The 26,201-nt window shown below is 40.7% G+C and overlaps 1 protein-coding gene across 1 annotated transcript in view; it reads right to left on the reverse strand.

The window, feature by feature from the left end:
- C4H20orf194 (chromosome 4 C20orf194 homolog) overlaps positions 1,392-26,201 on the reverse strand; it is a 66,523-nt gene continuing 41,713 nt past the window's right edge. Inside the window, exons 23-37 of the mRNA XM_021394094.1 lie at positions 24,736-24,824; positions 24,412-24,510; positions 24,029-24,146; positions 22,160-22,248; positions 20,725-20,883; positions 19,029-19,154; positions 17,307-17,344; positions 11,867-12,002; positions 11,433-11,519; positions 10,096-10,202; positions 9,342-9,416; positions 9,000-9,202; positions 7,568-7,633; positions 6,859-6,952; positions 1,392-5,491 (exon numbers count right to left, since the gene is read on the reverse strand). Of these exons, the coding sequence (XP_021249769.1) occupies positions 5,379-5,491; positions 6,859-6,952; positions 7,568-7,633; positions 9,000-9,202; positions 9,342-9,416; positions 10,096-10,202; positions 11,433-11,519; positions 11,867-12,002; positions 17,307-17,344; positions 19,029-19,154; positions 20,725-20,883; positions 22,160-22,248; positions 24,029-24,146; positions 24,412-24,510; positions 24,736-24,824 (1,599 nt within the window). The 3' untranslated portion in view covers positions 1,392-5,378. The remainder of the gene's footprint in view (positions 5,492-6,858; positions 6,953-7,567; positions 7,634-8,999; positions 9,203-9,341; positions 9,417-10,095; positions 10,203-11,432; positions 11,520-11,866; positions 12,003-17,306; positions 17,345-19,028; positions 19,155-20,724; positions 20,884-22,159; positions 22,249-24,028; positions 24,147-24,411; positions 24,511-24,735; positions 24,825-26,201) is intronic.

Below are 26,201 nucleotides of genomic sequence, written 5' to 3' on the forward strand. Positions count from 1 at the left end.
CCCAGGGCTATTCAATTAACAAGTGCTCCATTTTCATGCAATTCCTGTTGTGAATTCATTACTTTAATTAGGCTGGCAAATTACGAAGCCAACACGGCACCATTTGTCTGCAGACACGTAGGCTAAGAAATTCCACATCAATACATGCTAGAAGGTAGATCATGAAAAGCTAGATGGAACTGGAAACCCTCTGCAGATACTGCCAGTCTCACCAAAATGCAAGAGAACTGAGAACTGATAAGAGATCGAGTCCTTCATCAATATCTCCTGCAAGGCCTTTGACATCAACCCACACAACACCCTTCTTATCTCTGAGTTGGAGAGATACGGATTCAATATGTGGATGATGTGGTGGGTAAAGAACTGGTTGGACAGTTGTGATAAATAGTCAAACACTCATTGGGCACGTTTCCCATGAGCAGATTTTACCCGGGTGTTCCTCACATCAGCACTGAAACATGAGTATGAGAGACACAGCATGAACAAACAGCTTAGCTGGCCGGATCTGGAAGGAGCTGAAGCCCAGAGCCTAGAGCTCAGCTTCTGGTACCCATACTGTAAATAAGGCAACACAAGTCTGGGCTTAGTTCTGTCTGCAGATGCCATCACATGGGATGACCCAATGCTTGTGTGCATACCTGCAGTATTCAAAACAGGCTGAATTTAACATAGCCTTTACAACATCTGTTCATATAAACCAGCCACAAAACCATTCTATTTTAAAAAAAAGCATAAATATTATTAATCTGAGACAGAAATCATTGCAGATTCAGTTTAATCAAAGTGATCTGACTGATACACGGCCTCCCATTCAGATGGAGGCAGAACAAGGCAGGTAAGGTGGAACCATTCATTTGTCCCTGTTCATTGCAGGGGAGCTGGACCAGATGACCTTTAAGGATCCCATCCAACTCAAATGTTTCTATGATTCTATGACTGCTTTCTCCATGGCAGCCTGATTTCAGGTCAACAGAAGCCAAGGATGCAGTTTCAAGATCAGTGATGAATACAACGAGCAGGATTTAGCTCTTACATTTGTATATGTGCAACTATCAACTTACGGTTAAGTAGAGTTGGTTGAAGGACCGAGACAACAAGCGTGAAGCCAATTAACATCCCTCCACCAACACATCTTCCTTTTTTACCCCATCAGAAGTCCATGTAAGGTGGTCTAAAAGCAAAAGAGCAGCTTAAAAACAAACAAACACACACAACAATTTTGTTAAAGATACAGATTTTCCTTGAGTATGAACTAGTCACCTTTCTGATCTAATGTATTTCTCTTCCCTTTACCAGCTTGGAAAAGTAATACATTTTTTTAAAGGAGACTTCAACAACCAGAAATTCAAGCTAAGGAAATAACGAGCATAATTGAAGGAGCCAACCAGACAGCCGATGGATACTGTTTATTGGTTCTTTCCATCACATCTGAGTTACAGGTGTAAAAGTCACACAAACTGCAGGTATAAACATGTAAAACAATACAAAAATAAATGGAAAGGTAATTTCATATTTACTGAATCAAGTTGTGTAATAAATACGATAGGCAAAAAGCTTCACTCACGCCATTCAGTTTCACTGAAGTTACAGTAGTGTTTGAAAATACAAGTTTTTTTTTAACTTAAAGTTGCAAATATTAAAGCATTGAGAACTAGTATAAAAGTGAATTTTGGCACGTTGTAAAGTGAGAAGTGTTACATTAGCGTCGGACTCGTGTAAAAATGAAGCGATTTCTCACTAGCTTTCTGAGGTACATCTTTAAACAATCTAAAATTAGATCAACATTGCAGTTCTAACAACTCACAGTTCACAATTCACTATACTAGTCACAATTTTTCCCTTTTAGGAATACCGACGTATTCCAGAGCTTAAATCTGTGCAAATTCAGAAATTTTTCAATTAAAAACAATAATAATAATTAAAACAAACAAACAAACAAACAACTTAGTAGGGAACTTTTGCATGCAACTTAAGCCCTCGTTGCCATCAGTCTCGTGAATTGCAAGGAGTAAGATGGGGCTAACACCAAATTGCACGGCTTCGTATAAAACCCTCCGCCCAAGTTGCAAACGTTCCTCTCCTAAGTTGGTCACATTTTTTCCTCCCTATAACTTCAGTAACTTCTGATCACACTCATTCTCCGTGAGGGGGAAGAACATAAAATAACACATCACCACCACGAGCTGCTAACATGAAGGTCAGCAAAGCGTGTAAACCCCTTGAGGACTCTCAGCATTTCTTTCCCCACCGCAGAAATGCCTGGACACAAAGTTACTGTTACCATACTTATTTTTTTTTTTCCTTTTTTTCCCCCCAAAATACAGTAAAAGGTAACGGAACAGTGTAATGGCACTTCTTCTGTATCCAAACATTTGTGGTTTAGAAATGGTGCTTTTTTTTTTTTTTAATTTATTTTCTTTTTTTTTTTAAGTTTACAGTAGCTAAAAAGTTTTCAAAACTAGATCCTTAGGAGCAACTCCATCCTTACCCCGACTCCCAAAGAGCGAGGAAACCAGATTTCCAGCTTATAAACATCTCTGATCAGAGTACAAAAGTTATGCTCTTCTAAAAAAAAAAAGAACAAAACAAGAAAGAAAAGTGCTGCTGACTTACAAATAACCCCCAAATCATCAGCAACTGCTAGCAGCAGCATCAGGCATGTACACCTTTTAGTCCTCAAAGAGTTTGCTTATAAACAGTTTAACCATGTGTGCTAATATTCTTCACTAGGTTAATTTTAAGTCCTTTCACCAAAACTGTTTTTCCTTTAAAAAAAAAAAAAAAGAGGTTGCAAGCCATACAACCCCGTGATGTCCATTTATTTTACGCTTTGGGCATAAATGGCATCGTCTGCAAGGCACTACAATGCTTCAAGGATACCTCTCTGTCACAGTTTCACTGCTTCGGTAATTTTTCAGTTTTGAAGTCACAGTTAAAAACTAAGAGGAAAAACAAAAATGAAAGAATTGAGGTAATCGAATCGTTTCCATACCAAAACATAACCACTGAAATAGTACCAGTATGGTGAAAGGTCTTCCTAATACACAGCTACCCTCACGTCGCATGCAGTATACGGTATATCTGTATACTAGGGGCTTTGTTCTGAGCTCTTCTGATCTGGGTTTTGAAGAACACCTGGATGTGCACGCTTTGCACGCTCGTTCCACTTGGTTTCCACGGGGCTCTGCGTTTGTGCTCGGGAGCTCCAGGCCAATCAGCCCCACACGCTGAGCACCGTGCAAACCGGGGCTTCTTCAAAAGGAGTTCAGCAGAGCAAAGCAAGCTACAGCTTCTTCATCTATGGTTGGATCAATTGCACTTCACCTACACGGTTACTGACTCGCAGCCGCGCCGTCATTCCGCTATCCTAGATATATGGCTTTGCAGATGAGATAACTCGCACCGAGAAGGAGCGCGCGGGGTTGACGCTAAGTTCGCCGGCAAAGAATCCTAACTTACTGATTTTCCTAATTCCCCTTTCATTGCAGGATTAGCTCCAGCATTCTGTCCTCTCATCACCCTGGTCTGATACCTAGCCTTGTGCTGCCAGCTGCACTTAAGTCTGTAAACACCTGCTGCCTCCCTACATCCACCGCTAGCTACATTTCTCTACCAGGCACTACAGTATATTAAGACTAAATCATAGCCATGCATAGATAGACTCACGAGCCTTATCACGATGCTCTCTACCTGTAACCAGGAAGCCTAGACACACAACTATCGCTGGCTTTTACCGGCCTTAACAGGATACAAGTCGCTTATAAAGCCTCGTGGTGTGCAAAAAAAAAAAATAATTCTTACGTTCAAGACGACTTCTTAACTCTAGGAGGAAAGCTATAACGAAACCTTATCAACATCTATATCCCAGCCCGCAGCACCTGGAATTCCACATCTGCACCATGGGACCACCACGGAGCCAGCTAGTAGCAACTCGCACTGAAACCTTACCTACCAAGTGTTTCGGTTTCTGATAGGCTTCTTGAAGTTTTGGCCACGTCAGATTCCAAAGGTAAAAAATACGTTTCTTGAGCACGGGCCGTATGCAGCCACAGGTTTTAATGGAGAGAGATAAACCTCATTTTTCTCCCATGGAAAGAAGCTGGGTTATGTATAGGTATTTTAGGTGTCCTGTAAGAAATTATTCAATTTCTCACCGCATTATAGACATCTGACCAAAGACAGAACTATTTCTGAGGCTGTGAAATACCAAAAAAAATCAAAAATCCTTCTTGGACTGCTTTCACTTGACTCAATTCTGAATGCACAGCACGCTACGATAATCTGCTGATTCAATAAGCTTCAATAACGATGCTCATGTAGCTGCTAGGGTACCACACATTGACATTCCTTCAGTCAGTGAGCTACGAAGCCTTGCTTCAAGTTGTACCAAATTCAGTTGAAGGACACGTTGCCCAGGTTCCCATTACAGTGCTCTTTGGTAACTGTAAAGGTCTGGGTGCACGTAATTCAAACTTAATGTATCAGTTCAGTGTTATAGCATGCAAACCTTCCCAAATTCTTTCCTATTTCAAGTACGTCCTTTGATATTTTTTACCTTTGGAAATCAGAGGAGCAATTCTTTAGCTAAAGAATCCTGGCTTTTCATGCTCTCCTCCTTTGCTTGCTCTGCTTAGTTTTGACTACTGAAGTAGGCATCGTTTAAGCAACAGCAAGTCGTACATTCTAGAACACCACTGGAAAGGAAGAGGTCTCTCCACCCCTCTCTCCTCTCACCTTGAAATGTATAAACATCTTCTCTTTAGGAAGTCAAAATTTCGACTGCAGATTCAAACCGTGCAGTGGGTTCCGTAAGACACACTGTCCCCTTGGTAGCAGAGCAGGGGTTTGCGTGCTCCCCCATTTCTCGCTTTAGGAACACCCTTACAGCAGCAGGATTAGGTACTCCTGGGAGTTTTTGAAACGTTCCCCCATTTCTCGCTTTGGGAACATCCCCTAATCCCACGTACTGAGGTATACCCCTGCTCTTCAATGCCCTCGGGCAACAAGGTTCATGGGACACCCAGAGATTGAAGCGGTTCGATTCTCTGCACCTTGGACCAATTCCATGCTTACATTCTGACCTGCTAGGAAATACAGCTTTCCTTCTTTTCTTCTTTTCAAGAGATTTCCACTACTAGCCAGAGATTCCAGGTGATGCTTTTTACAGTCTGGAATTAAGGTGAAGTGGAAGCAAACCTGACAGTACAAACAGCTAAGCAGTTACCATAGTAAAAATGCCAACCTTACAGGAATGATCTTAGTTTCAAAAGGAGTGCAGAAAACTGATATTTCACTTAATTTTCTAGTTAACCAGCAAGGACAACAGCATTTTTGGTTACTGACAATAAGCGGTTTAGAAGTCCACAGAATGCACGTGCTTATGTCTTCTGCTCAAAGAGATCGTGATACTCTTGCTCTTCTAGTTCTCTGTTGTACTTCTCGATCTCCCTGTTGGCTTCTTCCAAGTAATCATTCATGAACTGGTCCATTACTGATTTGGAAAAGCTAAGGAAAAAGAAGGACATTTGTGCAAATGGCGTTCGTTAACAAAAGAGCAAACAGGTTGGGAGGATCTGCCAGTTTAGGGACACTGACTGAAAACAGGAATTCAGGGCAATACTTTCCAGGAGTCCCGCAGTCGGATCCAACCACAGCTACTCTTCATTACTAGGGAATAAAGGAGCTTCCCGTGAGAAAGAAAGTACGACAACAAAACTGACAGCAGGTTTGCAAATGTTGGTAACTACTTCAGTAAGTGAAAGTCAAAATCTGACCAACACAGACCTGCCAGAAGTGCCTGCACAAATATCTCCTTCCCAACACCAGGATCCTGGTGGTGTAAAGGCTGAGTGAAGAGTAGAGCTGAAGTTTGCTGTTACTTCATTTTCTGCCTGTGTTACATAGCCAGGAGCTTACCCAGCAGCCAGAAGTCTGCTGGTATAGAAATGTAACCTTGACCCATGGGAACACGATCGTATCTGTTTGTTCTTATTCCCAAACAGAAGCTGCTCGCTTTTTTGTGACATTTATCTAAGGTGAAGCAAGAAGTCAACTGGGAGTGTAAGACCTATGTAAGACTGAAGTTTCAGTCATAAAACAAAGATAAAAAACAATAGAGAGACATAGAAACAAGAACAGAAATACACTGGAACATTAGTATTACCATGGAGTTTCTTGCCAGAAGAGACAAGAATACAGTCAGGTTTAAACAAAAAAAAAAATAAAAAATATCAGTTTGGTTCTGGAAAGAAAACCAGAGGGCTCTGCTTTGGCTCTAGCTCCCTTCTGTAACTGATATCAAGCCATACCAGGAAGGACAGAGCATTTGCAAACAAACATATATCACAATTAGATAAGTACTTCATACTGCTGGCTAAGCTGAATTAGTTTTAAAATAAGATTTCACTTGCTTAAACTCATTTAAGGAGTGATGACAAAAAATGCACCTCCGCACACTGGTCATATTTCTGCCTTGCATCCAGTAAGGTTTTTTTATCATACCCAGTTACAAAATGAGAACAACCATTTGGACTTCAGCTTCGCCACAAAGACGAGCAACAGAAAGAAAGATACCACAGTAAACCAACCCAACCCAACCACTGTTACTGCAGTGCAACCATATCCATTCAGAAGTGTTATCAGTGGTAACCAAGAATTCAGCAACATCACACGACCATTCATTTTGAGGAATATTCCTTAGACAAGCTGGGGTCCATAAATTACCCACTGCAAAGGATGACCTGTCAATAAACTGGCTCTCCAGTGCACCATCTGCTTTGACAGCCTGCATTTCAGAGCTGCACAGCCTGACGCCTACCTACCTAATCCTTCACCAAAAAAATGCATTTGAAAGGATACGTGGATGGTAATCCATTTTGTCACCAAAAAAATTCACAAATTGAGTCCCATTGTAAAAATAACCAGCTGGAAGCGGATCCAAGTGGCGTTTCACCTAAATTGAGAAAGAATATAATGCACATAAAGCATTAAAATCTGAAAATTGCTTAGATACAGACCTAACGAGCTTGAATAGAGAGGAAAAATTCCTTCATTAGCAGCCAAGCAAGATGTTATGGCACCTGGCTACAAAAGAGCACTCTGAGAAGACAGAATGACGAATGATATTGACACAGGCTAATAGACTAAGGGAGTTCGGAACAGCAACGCTCATCACAGCCATGCCAAACTTTTAGCACTCCAACTCCAGAGAGAGCACCTACATCCCAAAGTCAGTTGATAAGGGCAGGATAGGCCACGTGGGGTCCTAATTTGGAAGTGATAACCGGCACAATACAGCGCAGGAAGAAATAATGGGGAAAGCAAACCATTACATCCTACGCTCTCCCCCACTTTTCAGGGCTCACTCAATGCCTACACACACCAAGATTTATATCTCAAATCCCTCCTGGACAGCCTCAGCTATGTTTTGAGGACATAAAGAGACAGTAAATGCTATAATTTAGCGTTCAGCACACTTGTTACGGCAGACACGGGAGGTGCTCTGCTGTACAAATGGATACTTGAGAAAACCATCCAAAAGGACTTGCTATTAACTGCTCCTACTTACGTGAATGTTCTTTATTTCCTGAAGGGTTAGCATTCCTCTGGTTTTCAGGGCTTTCCTCTGAGGTTTCTGTACAAAGAATTAGACCCCACTTATATACCTTCAGTGCAACAACATGACGTAACAGTTCAGTGACATTAGAAAAACTAACAGCAAAGTACTTCCTTGAAAACGCAGGTAAACAATTCACACTTGAGACATGCAGTTCATTTTAAGTTCCAAGCTTTCATAAGATTGAAAGAGTATTTCAGAGAGTGCTTTCTTACATGGAAAAAAAAGTATGTGTCTCCATGTATTACCTGTGTGATACGTGTGGAGCATGAGATATCATCACAGAAAATGTGTATTTCCTTGAAGTAACCCGCAGGAAAGTTAATTCCCTTCCTACACAATGTTCTAGAGATACTATGCAAATCTTAACCCATTCAAAAAAGTAAGTATGAGCATCTTTAATTAAGATGTTCCAAAATGGCATCATAAAAGCCTTTGCACTGGAACAGGTTGCCCAAGGAGGTTGTGGATGCCCCATCCATGGAGGCATACAAGGCCAGGCTGGATGTGGCTCTGAGCAGCCTGGTTGGCAACCCTGCACTCAGCAGGGGGATTGAAGCTAGATCATCTTTGAGGTCCTTTTCAGGCCATTCTATGATTTTATGAAAAGGGAAGAGTTGGAACTATAGATTCAGCTGAAGTACTAAAATACACAATGTGTATGGTTCAGCAGTTTCTGCTCAAGTCTATTTCCGAACCAAGACTTTCAGACTCATTTCCCAAGACCCTCACCTTCAGTCTGACTAAACTGCTGGTATTACTTGGCTGTGTATGAGAAAAACTCCTCACCCCACACTCCTGGTCAGGCTGTGCCAGTGTCTGAGGAGTTAGACAGACACCACTGCTGCAAAATGTGCCTCCAAGGGTTCTTATGTGCATACTCTGTTCCCTTCCTGTGTTGTGTACGTACACTAACCATGCAGGAACACTTGCATAGCTGTATACTTGACAAACATAGCAAGATGAAAAAGCTAGACCCTCTGTTTCAGTGTGTTGCTTCCAAGGAGGTTTAATTTAGGCAATCAAAACAAGTTTTCAGCATAGTTCAGCTACTCCAAGAAGATTTATTTCATACTACATTTTTAGCTTTGGGCAATCACGTCTCAGCTTAATCATCTCATGTTTATTCTGGATGTACTCCATTCGCACAAGTGTTCAAAAGCAGATCAACCCGTGAATATGCTACAGCAGACATTAAAACAACACACATTTGCAAACTGTTAGTCCTCTGTTTGAAATACATTTAGGCTCTGGAATGCTAATTCCTTGGCAGAAGGGAAAGGAGATTAACAAAAACGTTTCACCAAGACACTCGGATTTCACCTTTCATTGTTTAGAAATACCAAACAGATCGCGCTGAACAAAAGTAAACGTGCCCACGAACCTGTTTTGCAGTTTCTCTGAGCCAGTCTTTTATATCCTCTTCCTTAAGAGAGCAGCCAATGAACACAAGGAAATACTCCTGCTGACCGCTGCAATCTCTGCTATCACTTCTTGAATCAGGAGGAGTCGGCCCCTCCTGAACAGGCACAAGGCTTAGCGAGTTGGATGATGTGTTGTGACAAACTTCAATCACTTTGTCAGAATCTACCGAGGGGGAGACAGAAGGAAGAAGCGTCTTGATAGCTTGCTCATCTAATTCAACACCAACACATTGGTGCGTTTCCAAATACAACCGCATGCAATACAGCCCTAAGACGCTGCAGAAGTAAGAGCTTGCTCTTACCTGAAAACTTAACTTTGCCCATGATGTGATATATGTTTCCAGAAAAGGGACTTGGCTTGAGCAGTGACTTAATTGCTGTTAGAAATGGAAGACAAACACGTTATCTCACTTACTGTTCTTCTCCTTGGTGCAGCTTCTTATCAATCCTACGCTACAGGTCTCTAATCCACATCCTAATGTTTCAGGGGGGAAAGCTGCAGTGACCCCCAGAGCTCCCACTACAGAACACTTCTACACGTTCAACTCTGCTCTAGGGGGTAGGTGGGAAATAACGTGTTCAGCACAGGGAACGCTTACAGTGCGTGTGGAAAGTAAAGTGGTGCTCCTTAACACTGATTTGCTATGGAAAGAAGGAAGGGCATGATTATACATCTCGTCTAGGAGCCTAACACGCAGCTGAGCCTATTTTCTAGTAACTACAAATAATTGCTTGGCACAAACCGTAGAAATTGATGCTCGCTTACAAACTGCATTTCAGTACTCATAAATGAAAGTGAACATAAATTAAAAAAAGCAAAACGCATGAAGATAACTGTGTCAGCCTCTGGAAATTAGATCTTTATCATGGGTCGGTTTTCCAGGGCAGATAGTAAAGGTCATTTACTGTACTTCAAGGAAGGGAAGCTGAATTTTCCATTAAAAGTTGGCTTCAGCAGTAATTGAAGAACAGTGCTACGTCAGTGTCTTCCTTTCCTTCTATTCCTCAGCCTTTTCAACTTGGATTTAAATCAAGTGGCTCAAAGTTCGTTTGTACCTTTACATTTGGTCACAAATCGTGTTTTTTCTAGAGGACGGTTAAACCACACACAGATCTGCACCATTGGAGGAAAGACAGACCCAGCTCCGTATTTACCTTCATACCTTGAGACAAAAGAAAAAAAAAAAACAGATACACCTTCAACAGAGAAAACACAAACATCTGTGCCTTTCACCTAGCAGATCACTTAAAAAGAACTTCCATTATTTCACTACAGGTGACTTTTCCTCACAGGAAGAAAAACACTAGGCACTGGGGCAGGATACCTAGTGCTGTGGTTGATGCCCCATCCCTGGAGACTTTCAAGGCCAGGCTGAATCAGGCCCTGGGCAACCTGATCTAGCTGTGCTGTCCCTGTTCATTGCAGAGGACTTGGACTGATGGCCTTCAGAGGTCCCTTCCAACTCTAAGGATTCTATGGTTCTATGAAAGTGCAGTATTGAGCCTCAGGTTGCTCAAGGAGCTTGGGAATCATTTAGACGTTCTTCCTGCTGCTAGTTTTATTTTTTCCTTCCGTATTATCTACTTGCTGTTCTTGCACACTGTCAAATACAGTAACTGTTGCCTGTCTTCTTTAGGCACCACGCAATTTGCACACTCCCAGCCTTGTGCCAACTCACTTTAGGAACCTTGCTCATTCCAGATTTTGAGTGAGACTTATGAACACAAAGATACACATGTAGAGAGGACTGGCAAGGCACAGTACATAAATCATACTTCCAACACTATCAACGTAACTAGAAAACCATCAGCCAGGAGTTACAATAGCTGACAAGTTTACATTTTCTGCCAAATAGGTGTAGCACGTAACTACAACAAGATGTGCAAGGCACCCCAAAGAATGAGAAATATCACCCGGTATTAAAAGGAAAGCTTGGTACCACTTATTACCGTGCCCTCAAGCCTTTGCCAAGACTGCCAATAAAGTTGCAGCTTTTTTTTTTTTTAATGAATAATTGTTCTGCTAATAGCAAGTTCATTCCAGTAAGGCTGAATAGCTGTCAGAGCGAAATTACTCTCATCATTGTTGACCTCACCCATCCCAAGCCTTCCCAGCTTATTCCCACAGGGTTCTTCTCTATTCTTCTTAAAAGCAACAGTAATCCTGCCATTGATTTAAATGGTGTCCAGAAAGGATCCCGTTCCCCTTACAAGGACAGCAGTTGTGTATCTGCTATGAATACTCATCAGCTCTCTTTGAAAAATGATTTACAAAGCTATTTGCTGTTCCAAATGAGTAGTCTTAAAAAGAGTATAAATTAAGTTACAGAGACTTTTTAATCTTCAAGTTAATTAGAAAAATAGTTTTAATATTTCTCAGTCAAGATACTTGCCAGCCAGGATACATTAAATATCGAGCTCTAATCTTCTGAGGATTTGAGAAACTGCTTTCTGAGAGAATTAATTCAATATCTTCATTCCTATGGAGGGATAAAGATGAACACTTTTAATTTATGACCTCAATAAAACGGACACTATCTGTATGCTGCTTAAATACAACACAATGTGTTAGCCACAGTAAATTAGACCATCTTCCCACCAGTATGACAGTGACATAAATCACGCTCTAGAAGCGAAAACATACACTTCCTTATCTCTATATTTACACAACCATAAATGTAAGGGGAAGATGCCTCTTACATTAGAAGCAATTAAGAAAAATAGGCATCTGTGTAAGTTACCAGAGTAAAACAAGAGAACACAAGCTTGTAAAGGCGTGTGTCCCGTCTGCCAAGAGTGACAAATGGCGGATGGTGATTAACATTACCTCGTTACAATTCCGTTTTCTGCCAGGATGAATGAAGCAGCAGGATTTGCTGCCCGGATGAGGCTCTGCAGTTGCATAAGGAGCGGATGCCTCTGCTCTGTAGCATGACTTGTGAAAATCACATTACTCACCAGTCCTGTGTAAGGAAACCAAAAGACAGCATACGAAAGTCAGGTGCGTAGCAGTGACTAGCAAATGATTAAGTGATTTAGCAGCCATTAGTCTGCTTATTTTCCCTCTACCTTACCGCATTAAAGTTAATAAGGAAAGCAAACAAACCCACGAGCACAGAAACTTCTATCTCTTGCCTGCCCAGAGAAACCCAGAAGCCCATCTAACTTCACATTGGAACAGCAAACAACCACCACACACTGGATTATTAACTATTTTACAGCAGCACATTGAGGGCAGCCAGCTTGGAAGCCCATTTTAACCCATAGCCATGATGGGATGGCACCTCCTGAAGGAGAGGATCCTTTTCAGTCACTGCAATGACTCAAAGGGGAGCTGTTATAATCCTGGGTTCTCGAGTTTCACTGAAGATAATCCCACAAGGCAAAAAAAACTTTAAAAGAAAAAAAATGAGCCTACCAGAACACCAAGGGTTAGCTACTTCTCCCAGTTAACTAGCTACAGGATAAGAGGTAATGGCCTCAGGTTGCACCATGGGTAGTTCAGGTTGGATGTTAGGAAACATTTCTTCTCTGTAAGAGTGGTCAGGGTCTGGCACAGGCTGCCCAGGGAGTGGTGGAGTCACCATCCCTGGAGGTGTTCCAGAACCGTGGAGATAGATCACAGAGGGACACGGTCAGAGGGCATGGTGGGGTAGGTTGGGCTTAATGATCTTAGAGCTCTTTTCCAACCTTAATGATTCTACAAACACCAACCATCAAAGACGACTGCACTAATGAGGAAGTCCTTTGCCAAAACACAGCTACATCAAGTCAAGATGTTCCTTTCTTATTACTAGATAGGCTGTGTAACAGAAGCAATTTAGAATGAATTAATCCAAAGAACCAACTAACCAAAGGAATCAACTTGTGCTAGATGCAGCTTGAGAAGGGCTAGTTTAATAAAAATTAGCATTTAAAGCCTCCTGGTAAATTCAATGTGTGGAAACAAAGGTTAAACAGCTTCTTTAGAAAAATAATAATGCCACCAATTTCACTGAGGAAGCACACTTCTCAAACAAGATTTGAAGATGCCAACCCAGCCTTTATGCTCTACCTGTTATCTGGCAGTGTAAGACAAGTTTCATGTTAAATGAGAACCAACTGGTGCCACTGCAGATGCCTCTGAAGGCAGCCAGAAGTAATGCAGCAGCTGTCACAGCTGTCAAGCCTTGGGCACTGGGTCGCAGGATTTATCATTCAACTGATTTCAGTGTTCTAGGATCCCTACTTTCCAATTATATTGAGGAGGTGTTACATCAGAATGAATTTCAGGCCAGCAAATTTCTTCCGCAAAGAGGAGCACCAGCTTTTTAGGAATCCCTAGGATGCCAATATTGTCCATAAGGCAGAAGAAATGCTATTTCTTTGCTCAAAAATGTATATGTGCAGCTCGATTCAAACACTTCCCTGTAAGTGCAGGTACAGCATGAAACAGCACAGTAAAGTCTTCAGCTCTCCATGAATGTTTGAACCAGGACACGTTCCACCCCATCGCTATTAAAGCAGAACACGTAATGAAGTTCACATCATTATCTGCTACCTCAAGTTATTCCTGATCTTTACAGAAGTCTTTAGAGTACACTAATGCTGGCAGAGGTTTCCTTGAGTTGGACTCAACGATCCTTGTGGGCCCCTTCCAGCTCAAGATCTTCCACGTCTCTGTGACTCTATGGATTTCTATGCCAACCATTCGGGGTTACCTGCACTATGCCATATGCTCCCATTAACTGTTACGTGCATCCCTGACCTTTCCAAGCTAAGATTTTAATAACATATGCCAATTGCCATCATTAGTATTTCTGTTTCTTAATCCCCCCTTGAATTTTCCACTCCAATTTCAGAAAGATCTATAATTTTCTGCACTACACAGTTCTCTCGAGAGAGACTAGGGAAAAGAACAGCGAGCACACTTGGGAATTTAAGTCACATAAATGCTTGAAATTACTACGTAGATCGTGCAATTAAGATGAAAATTATGAATCAGCTAATCAACAACCACCACATTGTGGGTGTGCTAAATGCAGTGTGTTTTTTTCCCTCTTAATATCCTCAAAATTGATACTGATTTAGAAGTGAAGCTTAATTAAAATGCTAGTTATACTTTCCGTGAGGCTGGAACAATAAATAGGCTGTGTCATATAAATGCTATGGAGAATATTTTACAATTAGAATAGCTGTGCCTTGGAGAGAATAGGTAATAGTTAGCATCTAAGCTGGCAAAGCCTAAAGTTGAAGATTCAAGGAATAAAATATCCAGCAAATCCAGAAACTGGAGAAATCTTGTCCCATCCTTCTCACTCGTGCTTTTCTCCACCACTCCCTCCTTCCTTTGATGTCTCTGAAGGGGACAGCTCTAAGGTGCTAGCTGTCATTCCTGCTGTAAGCTCCCACGCATCCTTGTAGGGAAGGAAATCTGTGGAACTTGGAGGCTCCAGCTCCACACACACCTATGGAGACATCCTGGAGGTGCTCTGTGTTAGCTGGGAACAGTCAACAACATCGCATTGACAGACAGGTGGTACAATCCGGGCAAAAAATAGCTGTTTGAAGAAGCTTACACAGCTTTAGGAACTGATAATTTTGACCTTTTCTCTTTGAATTGTCACCGTCATCTCTGTATGTGTTGCTTTCTGAAGACCACCTGGTTTTGTTTAATTTCATGTCTGTACACCCACCTAAAGGACAAGATTTGCAGCCAGGGGAACAGCACGTCACAGAGAAATAATAAAGAAGCAGGGAGAGATTGAAAATACACACACAAAAAAAACCAACAGATCCTCTTTGCCCTGTATGTACAATGGGTATATTCAACAATAGTGATGTCGTGATCTGTAGGACAGCTTCACATATAACACAAAAGATGCCAATGCGTCCTTAGGCCAGCAAGGTATCATCTTGCAGCTTCTGTGCAAGAAAATGAGGCACAGAATCATAGAATCACCAAGGTTGGAAAAGACCTCCAAGATCATCCAGTCCGACCGTCCACCTACCACCAGTATTTCCCCACTAAACCATCCCTCAGTACAACATCTAAATGTTTCTCAAGCACTTCCATGGACAGTGACTCCCGAACCTCTCTGGGTAGCCCTTTCCAGTGGCTGACCACTCTTTCAGAAAAGAAATTGCTCCTAATATCCAACCTGAATCTCCTCTGAAATATTTGCAAGTGAGACAAAAGGAAATCGCAGCATGCAGGATCTTTTGGAGAAGTTTGAACAAGAACGCAAGGGAAAGAAAGCAAAACTGCTGATGTTGGTCTCAAAAGACTCAGCTCAGGGCTGTATCAGTTCTCCCTGATCCTCCTCCATTTCCATTAGTCTCATGGCTTTCCAAGCAGCAATTATCACTTGTAAAACGATGCCACGTTGGTAATAGACTAAAGTACTATCATTACCAAGAAAGCCACGCAACAGAAAAAACACCGAAAATTGCAACAAAAGGCTAACCCTACTCACTCCCAGAATTCACAAGATAACTATGAGAAGGTGGCCACCAAAACTCTCATTATTCTTGCCTATATTAGTAGGTAAGTAAGTATATATTATATACTTGCCTATACCCACGTGTGTCTTTTCTTTATACTCCTACAATAAACCCGCGCAATGTTGCCTCGGCCCACAGATGCTGCAGTAACACTAACACTACTGGGGTGCAGAAGACAAAAAGAATAGGACAAGTGTCCCTCAGTGAAGGTCTCATTGAGTACTGCTCCTACTGAGCCAGAAGCCAAGTCTCTGAGCTGTGCATAAAGTTGGATCTTGCATTCCCTCCTGCTCCTCCTTACAGCTCCGCAGTGACGCGTCCATAGAGTTTGGACTTCTACAACCTACAAAACCCATGGTGGAAACCAAAGCTTTGTCCCTTCCAAGCCAGCTTACGTTTGGTTCTACAATACATGTGATACAATTCTGTATTTGTCTGGAAAGTCTGAGAGTGTACCACATCTCAGCTCAAAGCAGCTTCCCCCCCAAAACTTTCTAGACTTAGATTTGCATTGCATGAACTGACTTCTAGGCTATCTGATGTCACGTTTTGTATCTGCCAACTGGATGACAAAACCTTGCAACGTGCAGAAATAATTTGCTGCCAAAAGAACATTTTTCTAAGTCTCAATAATTTTTTTTTTTTTTTAAGCACTGGGTTCATAGGGAAATTAGCTATTCTCGTTCTGACCATTTTTTTTTTCTTCCAATTTTTAAATTGCTAAACTAACAAATGAGAACAAAGCACTGATTTATGTAGTAGCACCTACATACTTTCCAGTCTGCTCGCGACTTCATCCTATTGGGTTTCATTTTTGGGGGGGCTCCCTTCACACGTACCAATAAAAAGTGGCATAATCCTGGCAGCAAATCAGAGCAGTACAGAGTCTGAACAGCCACAAGAAGGGAGTGCAGCATCTTGCTTTGACAACTGTATTTAACAAAAACGTACAGTTCTGCGCTTGAGACAAGATCAGAAAGTCATTCATGTGGTAACTGTGGTCTGAAAGGGTCTTGAAATCCCCACTGTTACTAGTCTATCTGATTTCAGGCTGCTTAAAATAAAGATAACTTGACTGGAGAGAAATCTGTGAAGGTGCTACTGCTGAATTTGCTTTTGCTATTGCAAACTAAACTACTTGATGGCAGGTCAGGAAACCCACTGACACTAGTAGCTGCCCTAGGTTCCAAGTCTGACAAGGAAAATGATGCAGTAAACATTTCATTTTGAAGTTAGGACATAAAAGAACACAGAGGTAAGAAACAGTTCTTTTATAAGTGTGCTTATTTGCTGTAATGTCAAATGAACCTACAAGGATCCTCCATATAGTATGGAGAATTGGATATGGGAAACAAGCTAACTAGCTCATTTTTAGCTTTTTGAAACAGGAGGAATGGAAGGAGAGCTCCATTTCCTCATATTTATCCATAGAAAAGATGGGTACGTATGAGGAAGCAGAGCTCTTCTTTCAAACCCCATCCATTTGGCAGCTAGATTAGCAACACACCACGAGTTATAGCAACTTCAAGGAAACAGTTTGACTTAATGGTCTTCAGAAACCCATTCTCCAGGAGAGAACAGTCAGAATGCATCAAGCTACAGGTTACTGTATCTTCCCCATGCACCTATATAGGCAGAGAGAAATCATCACTTCTGCACAGATGGTTCTTACCTCCAAGAGCTTATCATGACCTCTGACTCTATGCATTTACACTGTATTTATCTGGCCACACAGCTCAGCTACTTGTTCTGTATAGCTTACAGCCAAGAGCGATGACACATACCTTGTGAGCACTGGTCCAAGAACTTGGGAAAAAGAAGTCTACAATATAAGAACAAAAATTTACACATACACAATTGGTATTATTTATATACGTCCCTTCAATTCAAATGTTTCTATTTGTTTGGACATTGACAGCCAGAGTCTTGCTACTCAACCCAATTCCATGTTTTCTTTTCTAAATCTGTATAACTGGAACGTCCCTATAAGGTTAGCATTTTGAAGAGCTCTTCCCCAAAACTTGCTTAAGAGCAAGCTGCCACCACATGATCTATCCTGTATTCTAGGAAGTCAGAAAGGAATTCAAGTACTATTGAAGCCTATTTAAAAAAAAAAACAAAAAAAAACAACAGGAATTGTTAAGCCTGCCCTAAAGAATTGTGCCTTCTGAACACAGCAAGAATTCTTTCTGATATTACATAATGCTTTCTGACCATTTTATACTGCATCTGCTATTGTATCAGACAAGTGGCAATTATTTTTATTAACTTGATCACACAGAAAAGCTGTGAATAGAAGACAGTACCTTATCTATTTGCATTCAGCTACCTATCCCCTGTCCTGGCTTGCTGTTCAACACTGCAAAGAGCTTTACCCTAGCACATAAAAGAGCTAGATCCCCACAGTCATAAGCTTTCTGGGGCAGGAAAGGGTTTTGCTTCTCTTGACTGTGAAAGTTGTAAGTCAAACATCAAAAATCACTCTTCTTGACACTCATGGTGAAACTGCTTAAGTTTTCCAACTGGAAGATTTGTCATTGGCAGTACGTGGCTCATTTGTAAGCTCTTATCAGCAGAAACTTCAAAGTGAGACATAAATAGTCTACGGCATAGGCTAAGCCTCTTCCTTCCATTGCTACTGCACTTCAGTAGACAAACAATGTTAGTCAAAGGGTTGCAGGCTACTGCTGCTATAAATACCACTCAGCGCCATGGTCACAAAACACCTGGGAAGGAATTGGTCTCTACTATAATTCGGGAAAGAACAAGAGCACTCCAGCATCAATTTGCCAATACTTCACGTTGTTTGTATGATTTCCAATCTTGGCTACGAAGACCCAGAAAAGCAGCAAGGTCGTAACTATTATTGGCTAGTGCAAAGCACGGGAGTTACCAGTTCACGTTTCAAGAACCACACTATTTTAAAGTGTTAGCTACTTGGCTTTGTAATCAATTAATTCCCAACCTGCCTCTGCAGTAATATCAGATTTTCAATACTTGCAATGCTTTTGCCTCTGTGCTTTGTCATTCTTTTTCACTATGCGTGTGACTGCTGTCCTTACGTTTCATGCTTTAAATATAGGAAATCTTCATTTAACATTCCAAAATAGTGATCTAAACAACAACCTCAAATGAGATGTGTGTCCCACTTACACAACGCTCATAACAAAAAGATTGATTAAACATAAAACAGGACAACTGACTACCCAGATTTTACAAAATATTATGTATATTAAACATTATTGGGGGAGTATGCTAATACCTCGTTTAGTCTTCCACAAAATAAACTTTATTAATATTATACATAATTATGTACCTAGCCCAAATCAAATTTCATCATTATAAATCAAACACTGAAAGTTCATCCAAGGCAAACTACCTGACAGTTTTGTGAGATTTAAGACAGTTCAGTGGCATTTAGCCATTGTAGAGCCTGTTATTATAACAGCAATCTCAAACTCATAAATAATCTCTTTTCAATCTACTGGAAATATTTTGTAGTATACCTGTGCTCTATATAGCAGCTCAGTGGCTCTACGCAAGTATTGACTGCCCCAATGACGAAAGAAGACTTCACATCTGGGTCAGGATGAGTTTGTAGGGCCTGTACAACATCAATAACATCAGTGTATCTGTAAGAAAACAAAACCAAGCAAGGTTTCAGAGAAACAGACATCTTCCAACCTCACCTCTCCTTCTTCCTATCTCTCATCATCCAGAATGTTGAAAACTCACGTCGCATTTTTTTTGAACCTAAAACTTTTAAAGGATTAAAGTAAGGACTGCCAAGTTGGATGGGGCCCTGGGCAACTTGATATACTGGGTGGCCACCTGCCCAAGGCAGGGGTCTGGAACGATATACTGCATTTAACACCTCTTCTAACCCAAGCTATTCTATAACCCTAAGAAATGCAAAGAACAAAAAAACCACAAAAAGATGGTAAATATTGGGGGGGAAAAAAATAAAGATTGGTTCTTACGCGTATTGCAGCACACTCATTCACTGTTAAAAAAAACAAGCAACACACAGCAGCTCAGGCTTTTACGTTTCTATTTTGAGAAAAAAAACATTGCAAACCGAATGGGCCACTTAACTTCTGAAAACTATAAATTTGTTCATTAATGACTGTCTACCATTCACTGATCTTTCAAAAGTTGATGGCACTGATAGAAATCGAGAGAGATAAGTATAGTCTTTATTTCATACCACATCACACTTCTTAAAATTGAAGTCTGTTCTGAAGCCGCGCAAATTGGAAGTTACCAACATGTTCTCAGTCATCTAATGCCTTAAACACAATAGATCTTCCTCTGAAAGAAACAGGGAGGTGCTCCACCCTCATTTTTCATCAACAGTTTCAATATTTTTGCCACCTTACAAAGACAACTGTACGTGAAAGGTACAACATGAAGCAAGCTAACATGCTTTTCTGCATTCTTTAACAAGTTCTACATTTATTGTATATTTTACTGTTTTGTTAGTTGCAAAGTATAGGTCTGTTGCCAATAATTTTGCCAATAATTCATTTGTGCACCAACAGGAACTACAGTATGTAACCCTCCCCCTATGCATTCCAATAATGCCATAGCGGGACATATTCAAGAATATTCACCTGCAGCTTTAGAGTGTAACAAGCAACATAATCTCACCTTGACTCTGCTCTATTGCCCCTGCCTAAGTCTATGGCTTTAAATATGGGCAACCAGGACTCTTACAAGTCTGAAGGAGATGTGAGCATACAAGCACGAAGACAAAACTGATGAATGCAAGCATGAACCAGCCTTGGAAGGACCATCATCTTTCTATCTAGGATGTCTGGGGAGCTCTTGGTGAGGGACGGCGGGACATTTGTTCCAACGGGGTGCTATTTAGCAACAGGCTAAGGTACAGCTGGAAAGGGTAAGAGGCCAAAAGTCAACCTCCTAAACAGGGGATACAGACCAAACTCAGTCCGTCCTTTCATGTAAAGGAAGGAAGACTTCGTATATTTGTGGGTATTTTTTCTGCAATGGAGCAGCAAGCAATAAAATTAACAAGTAGCAGGAAAGTTCAGTTTAGTGCATACGTTAAACAGAATTAACAGAGAACCACACGTTAGAACAGAAATGTGATGGAAGAAGTCTAAAAATGCCTTGGAAATAGGAAGGGAACAGAAAATCCCCTGTTCTTTTCTACAGTCCAAACAAAGTTCAAGCATTTACCCTTGCAAGACCACTAAGAGTCGCTTGCTCTTCCTGGCATAGGTGGACTGACGGACGCCGTGCTTTTGCTGAGCCTCCAAGACACTGGAGAGATAACGCTGGAAATGGGCTGCACTGAAACACTCAGGGCTATCCATAGTTTGCCGATAAACCAACCACCTAAAACAACAGAAAACAACCCCCCCCCAAAAGTTAGTGTTCCATGACATCATATTTCCGTTTACTTTTTGTTTTGACCGACCAAAAATAAACGTGACGACCCTTGAGTCTCCACATCTCTTGAACACAGGGGAAAGAGGAATTTACTTAATTTTCTATCATTTCAGCATGAACACATTCCTTGAATCACTGCCAAAAGGGTTTGTGGTTTCTCGTTGCTGTGGTTTTGCTTCTATTTTTTTACACAAGCGACGTACATCATATGAGCCATTCTGATCTTCGTTGATAATGCAGTAAACAAAACTTACGCTAATCTCATTTAAGAACCCTGGGCATGAAAATATTTCACAGCAAAATGTAATGATGACATTTGTGTGGAAAACGGATTGGATTTTATTATTACGGAACATTCAAAACTCACCTTACGCGTTCACCCTAAAATAAAGGGCCACCAAGATATTCCATATCAACTCGCTACGATGAAGACACTGAGTTAAAAGTGACACAATAGAACAGTCCAGAACCTTACTGGGATTCAACTCTCTACAGTGCTTGGCCGTAAGATTTAAAAGGCCAAGAATTTCTTATTTCCCAGAATAAAGATCTATATCAACACACAGAATGGTAAATCCCTACAGCGGATTTATCTTTTTGCAACACAATAGATGTCCTGAATACACCTCCCTGATGCACATGCAGAATGAAAAAGTAGGGCAGATTAAAATGCTGTTGAAAGGATCATTAATACAGTGTTTTCTCCAAGCAGAAATGACGCGCTACCACACAAGTCAATAAATGGAAGCTCTTCACATTGGGACAAGACCACTTCCATGCTTAAGACAGGATTCATTCAGCCCTTCTAAGATTCATCTGTCCATGGCATCAGTGGTAGTTCCAGATAGCCCATATCTATAATGATACCTCTGACATTTGTAATAAGGAAAACAAAGAACTACAAATCTTCTTGATATTTTTCTTCTCTAAATGCCCAGAAAAAAAAAATCTACCTTGCAATGCAGTTAACTGAGATACCTGAAATAATAGAGTTGTACTCATTTAGTGCCTCCTGATTGAAAATATACCCTACACTGTGCTGTGCAGGTCCTTGGTAATAATTATTGAATTTATTCTTATAGTACATCTAATCACAAATCAGAAACAGAGATATTCTTTTAAAAAAGTGAAGCATTCATCATTCTATTTCCTTCACATGGAGCAGTTCTTTGATGATAAGCAACACCAGTGCTTTGGACAGGAAAACCAGAACCATACGAACCTCCCGTGCTCCTTGTTAAAAGTAACGAGAAAAGCACACAGATCACTGGAGCGACATCCTGGAAGACCTGTGATGATGGTGATAACCACCTAAAACACAGGAGAGAAGAGGGAACAGCTTGAAAGACTAGAAATAAGCCAGCAACACAGACACGTAACGCTCTATCTCCGTAATTTTTGTATTTTGATTTGAAGTATTAAGTGGCATTAACTCACAGAAAGAGCAAGATAGTGAGCAATATGACTGTGAAACATTTAGACAGTCACTCAGATAATGCATCATTTTAGGAAGACGTTTCATCATTGCTTTTATGCCTTAAATACAATGAAAGAATAATCAGATATAACAGAGAGGGTTATCAATACCTTTACATTAAAATGGAGTATAATTATTAAAGCAAATGTGAGACTAACACTGCAGACACCAAACAGGTTACGTTTCCTACGATGAAAAGGGTAAATTTAAATACATACAACAGTATCTGAGAAAACAGCTCCAAGGAAGTGATGGTGTATTTTGAACACTGTTATTGTCAAACACAAAGAGAAACTCCAGGTTTCTGATTCTGAGCAGAGCGTGTCATAAGGAAAATTGATGACAGCTTTAAGCAAAGCTCTGTGCAGCTTCAAGCAGGATTGGGAAGACGCTGCACAGTAACAGCTCCAACACATCAAGAGTTTTTCCTGCATAAAATAGGCCTGCTGACATTCTGTGCATTTTCTGAGGTGTTCAGAGAGGGATCAGAGCAGAGAAACACAGAGAAAGAGCCAGAGCGTATCTCCAAAGCGTATATAGCTCTACACCATGTGGTACAGAGGCAAGCAAATGAGCTCTGGAAACATGGTTAAAAACAACTCTGTGCTGTGCAGAACTTGACTCACTAAATTACCCTGGTAACTGCTCCTCTTACTAACAGATTAATTACCTCTTCCATATTCCAGCCACATTATAGCTGAAGATAGTCACCCGTAGGTTATTTGCATCCTGTCCCATTTTGGATGCTCACAGGCATTGTGTATATATAATAGACACAGAGAAGAGTTTGAGTGTTTTATAGAAATTGGGATGAACGTTTAAAAAAAGAATCTTTAAACATTCACCAGGACATTTAAACCAACCTCTAAATCAGATCCGCAAACAATAGGAAGGGCTTATTATTTAATACTTAAATTAAGTGTCAGTATGGTGCCTGAGCTAGATCCTAGGAAATAAGGCTGCCACCATATTGCAATATTCAGAGAGAAAGCATATTTCTGCTGCCTTGGTTTTCTTGCTTACAGCAGATTTCAAACGCTGGAAAGTTACAAAGAAAAAAATTTCTACTAAAACGCTATTTAAAGCACCCTGTAAGTTTGACAATTGTTGTTGCCCCTATAGAGGACAGAATGTTCCACAGATAATATCAGCAAATGTTAAATATCATGTGCTACCTCCATGCTATTTAAAGGACTTATGTTCCAGAGAATAATTCCGTTAAATTATTCAGCAATTCATAAAAACAAACCACTGCTTCAGGGCTAACTCCCTGGACATTAGAGAAAAATGTTCAGCTGAAGATCTGCTCCTCATTTTCCTCCTCTATTTTATCAGACTGAAGTGGAACCAGCACTTCCAAAAGATTGTTTAAACGAAAAAGAAAAGCAAGTAATACAAACAGGGAAACAGGACAGGGCAATTGATTCTAAGAAATAGGCTTGAAGCAAGTTCAGGATGAACTGGTGGTACTGGAAAGGAGGGAGGGAAGGTTTACATCAGTTTTGCAACCAATGACATATATATGTATATCTTATATATGTATATGTGTGTGTGTATATGTGTATATGGTAAAGAGCACAAGGGATGGGAAGCATTGCTGGACTGCTTGCTCACCTTATCGCTTTCTGCTTTGCTGTCAGGAATGGTTTCTGACTGTTGCAATAAAATAGGAAGATGTGCAGACATGACTGGCTCGCGACTGACACTGCTGACAGTGAAGTGCTGCATGAACCTGTCGGGAAAGAAAAGAAATTTTCTTCCAATTAAGGGCAAAATACTTCATTCGTATAACTAGCTGGGAAATTACTCAAGTAAAACTGTGAAAAGGTCAAACAGAGGCTTCCCAGAGAGGAAATAATTCATCCCAGGGTAAAAATATCTAGTGGAGAGACAGACTTACTCCATAAGCAATTTTTAGACGAGCGTTACGTGTACCAAAATATTTTTGCACTATTCCTTTTGAACCTAATCCCTTAAAAATAAAAATCATTTCTCACCTCTCTAATTCTGGGAAGGCAGCGGATAGTTTCAGCTCGTTGCATCTTTCCCCAGCAGGAGAAGACAAAGAATTGAATAGCTTCTGAACACTGGAATGCCTAAAAAAAAAAAGCACGTAATTAATTGAAAGGAAAGCTTAGAAGTTCTTCTTCTTTAAACCAGATGGCTAATAACAAGTACAAAAAAAACCCACAACAGGTGTTGCATTAAGAATGCAGCAATTTCTTTTTGAATCGTTATCAAAATCTGTGAGTGTCAGCATTTTTCTGATTGCAGCATGTAGTTAACCTATAATTACTGCTGAGTAAGTAGCATGAACTTACAGTCTCTTTTGTTCCACAGACAGGGATTCTTCCTGGACAGCCCTTAGAGATAATCCCGAGTTTGTCTGGTTTTGCCACGAAGAGAAAACCTGCAAGAGACGAGGCCAACTTGTAAGGATCATTAGTTTGCAAAACTTGATTTAAGAACTGCTTTCATTCACCTGTAAGACACATTCCATCTTATCTAGCCATTAAGATAGTCTTTCACAATACCAGTTTTGCTGAAAGTAATCAAAACATGGAATAAGTCTCCACCGATCAGATCTGAAAGCTTCAGCTAGACTGGAACTACTTTAAGAAATAACTTTATTGAAGCAGTCCAGTTTCACATGCATCTCCCAGTCTTGGCATGCCTAACTACTAGAAATGTGAAGCATTTATAGTCCAACTGCAGCACACCACGAACTGAACTCATATACATCTCCTTTAATCACTGTTGTAATTGTCATTAGGTAAGACTGCAGCAATCTTATTTCTAGAAATTTAAGAAAAACTGTTTCTTCACAACCTACTAAGTCGTCGTTTCTCTAGGGAACGCGATTTTGGCTGACATCCTATTGCACTAGCCAAGTCACATTAATATGAATGGCATTCTGAAACCAGAAATCAGATTCAGATGAATCATGCAGTCATTTAAGCGTTCAGTATTTCCCTTCTTTTCCTAAGTAAAGGCAACAGCCATTGTCATTTTTCACAGCAATTTTCGGCAAGACAAAACAATTTGGGCGGAGCGTGAGGGGGAAGACTGCTTTCCATTAACAAATCGTTATCCTAAGCACGCTGAACACTGAGACAAGAAGCATCAAAATAAAATCAAGTTTTGATACTAACTAATGACAGTATTGCTCCTGTAGAACGAGCCATGCAGCCAAACCAACAATCGCTTCAAAAAACCTGTGTAATAGACCAAGGAAAATGCCTACAAGGGATGGGAAGAAGGGCTGGTAAACAGAAGAAAGTCTTTTCAGAAGTCAAAGGGCAGGGGATAAAGTGAAAATGCAGGCCAGACTGGGTGAGAACTTGTAAAAAGAAACCGAGAAAACTGGTTTGCAAAAAGCATCCCTTTTGCGTAACTTAAAAAAAGGGGGAAAAAGTTGCTACGGTATTAGAAAAATGCAAGGAAAACCAGAGAAATCCACGAGTCCCAAAGCCTAAGCAAAGCCACCTCAACTATCAGTTACAGTGGAGATTTGAAAGGAGCTGCTCTGTCTTTGAAGGATGCTCCAGCCAGATTCCATCGCTGCATGCTTATAGTCTTGCAACCAACAGTGCAGTTACAAGGAATTTAAAGCACTGAGATCTGGAGGGATGGGTAACTGCTGTTTCCTATTTCAAGGGAGGCTTGAAGTAATTAGATCATATTTACAGTAAGTCTGTTAAACAAGGCATCATGTCATATGACTGGAGAAGAGTAAAACCACGAACTGCAGTTCAGTGAATCCTTGCAGCTACTGGTCTGTAGAGCC

The sequence above is a fragment of the Numida meleagris genome, chromosome 4 (genome assembly GCF_002078875.1).
Source record: "Numida meleagris isolate 19003 breed g44 Domestic line chromosome 4, NumMel1.0, whole genome shotgun sequence".
Classification (NCBI taxonomy): Eukaryota; Metazoa; Chordata; class Aves; order Galliformes; family Numididae; genus Numida; species Numida meleagris.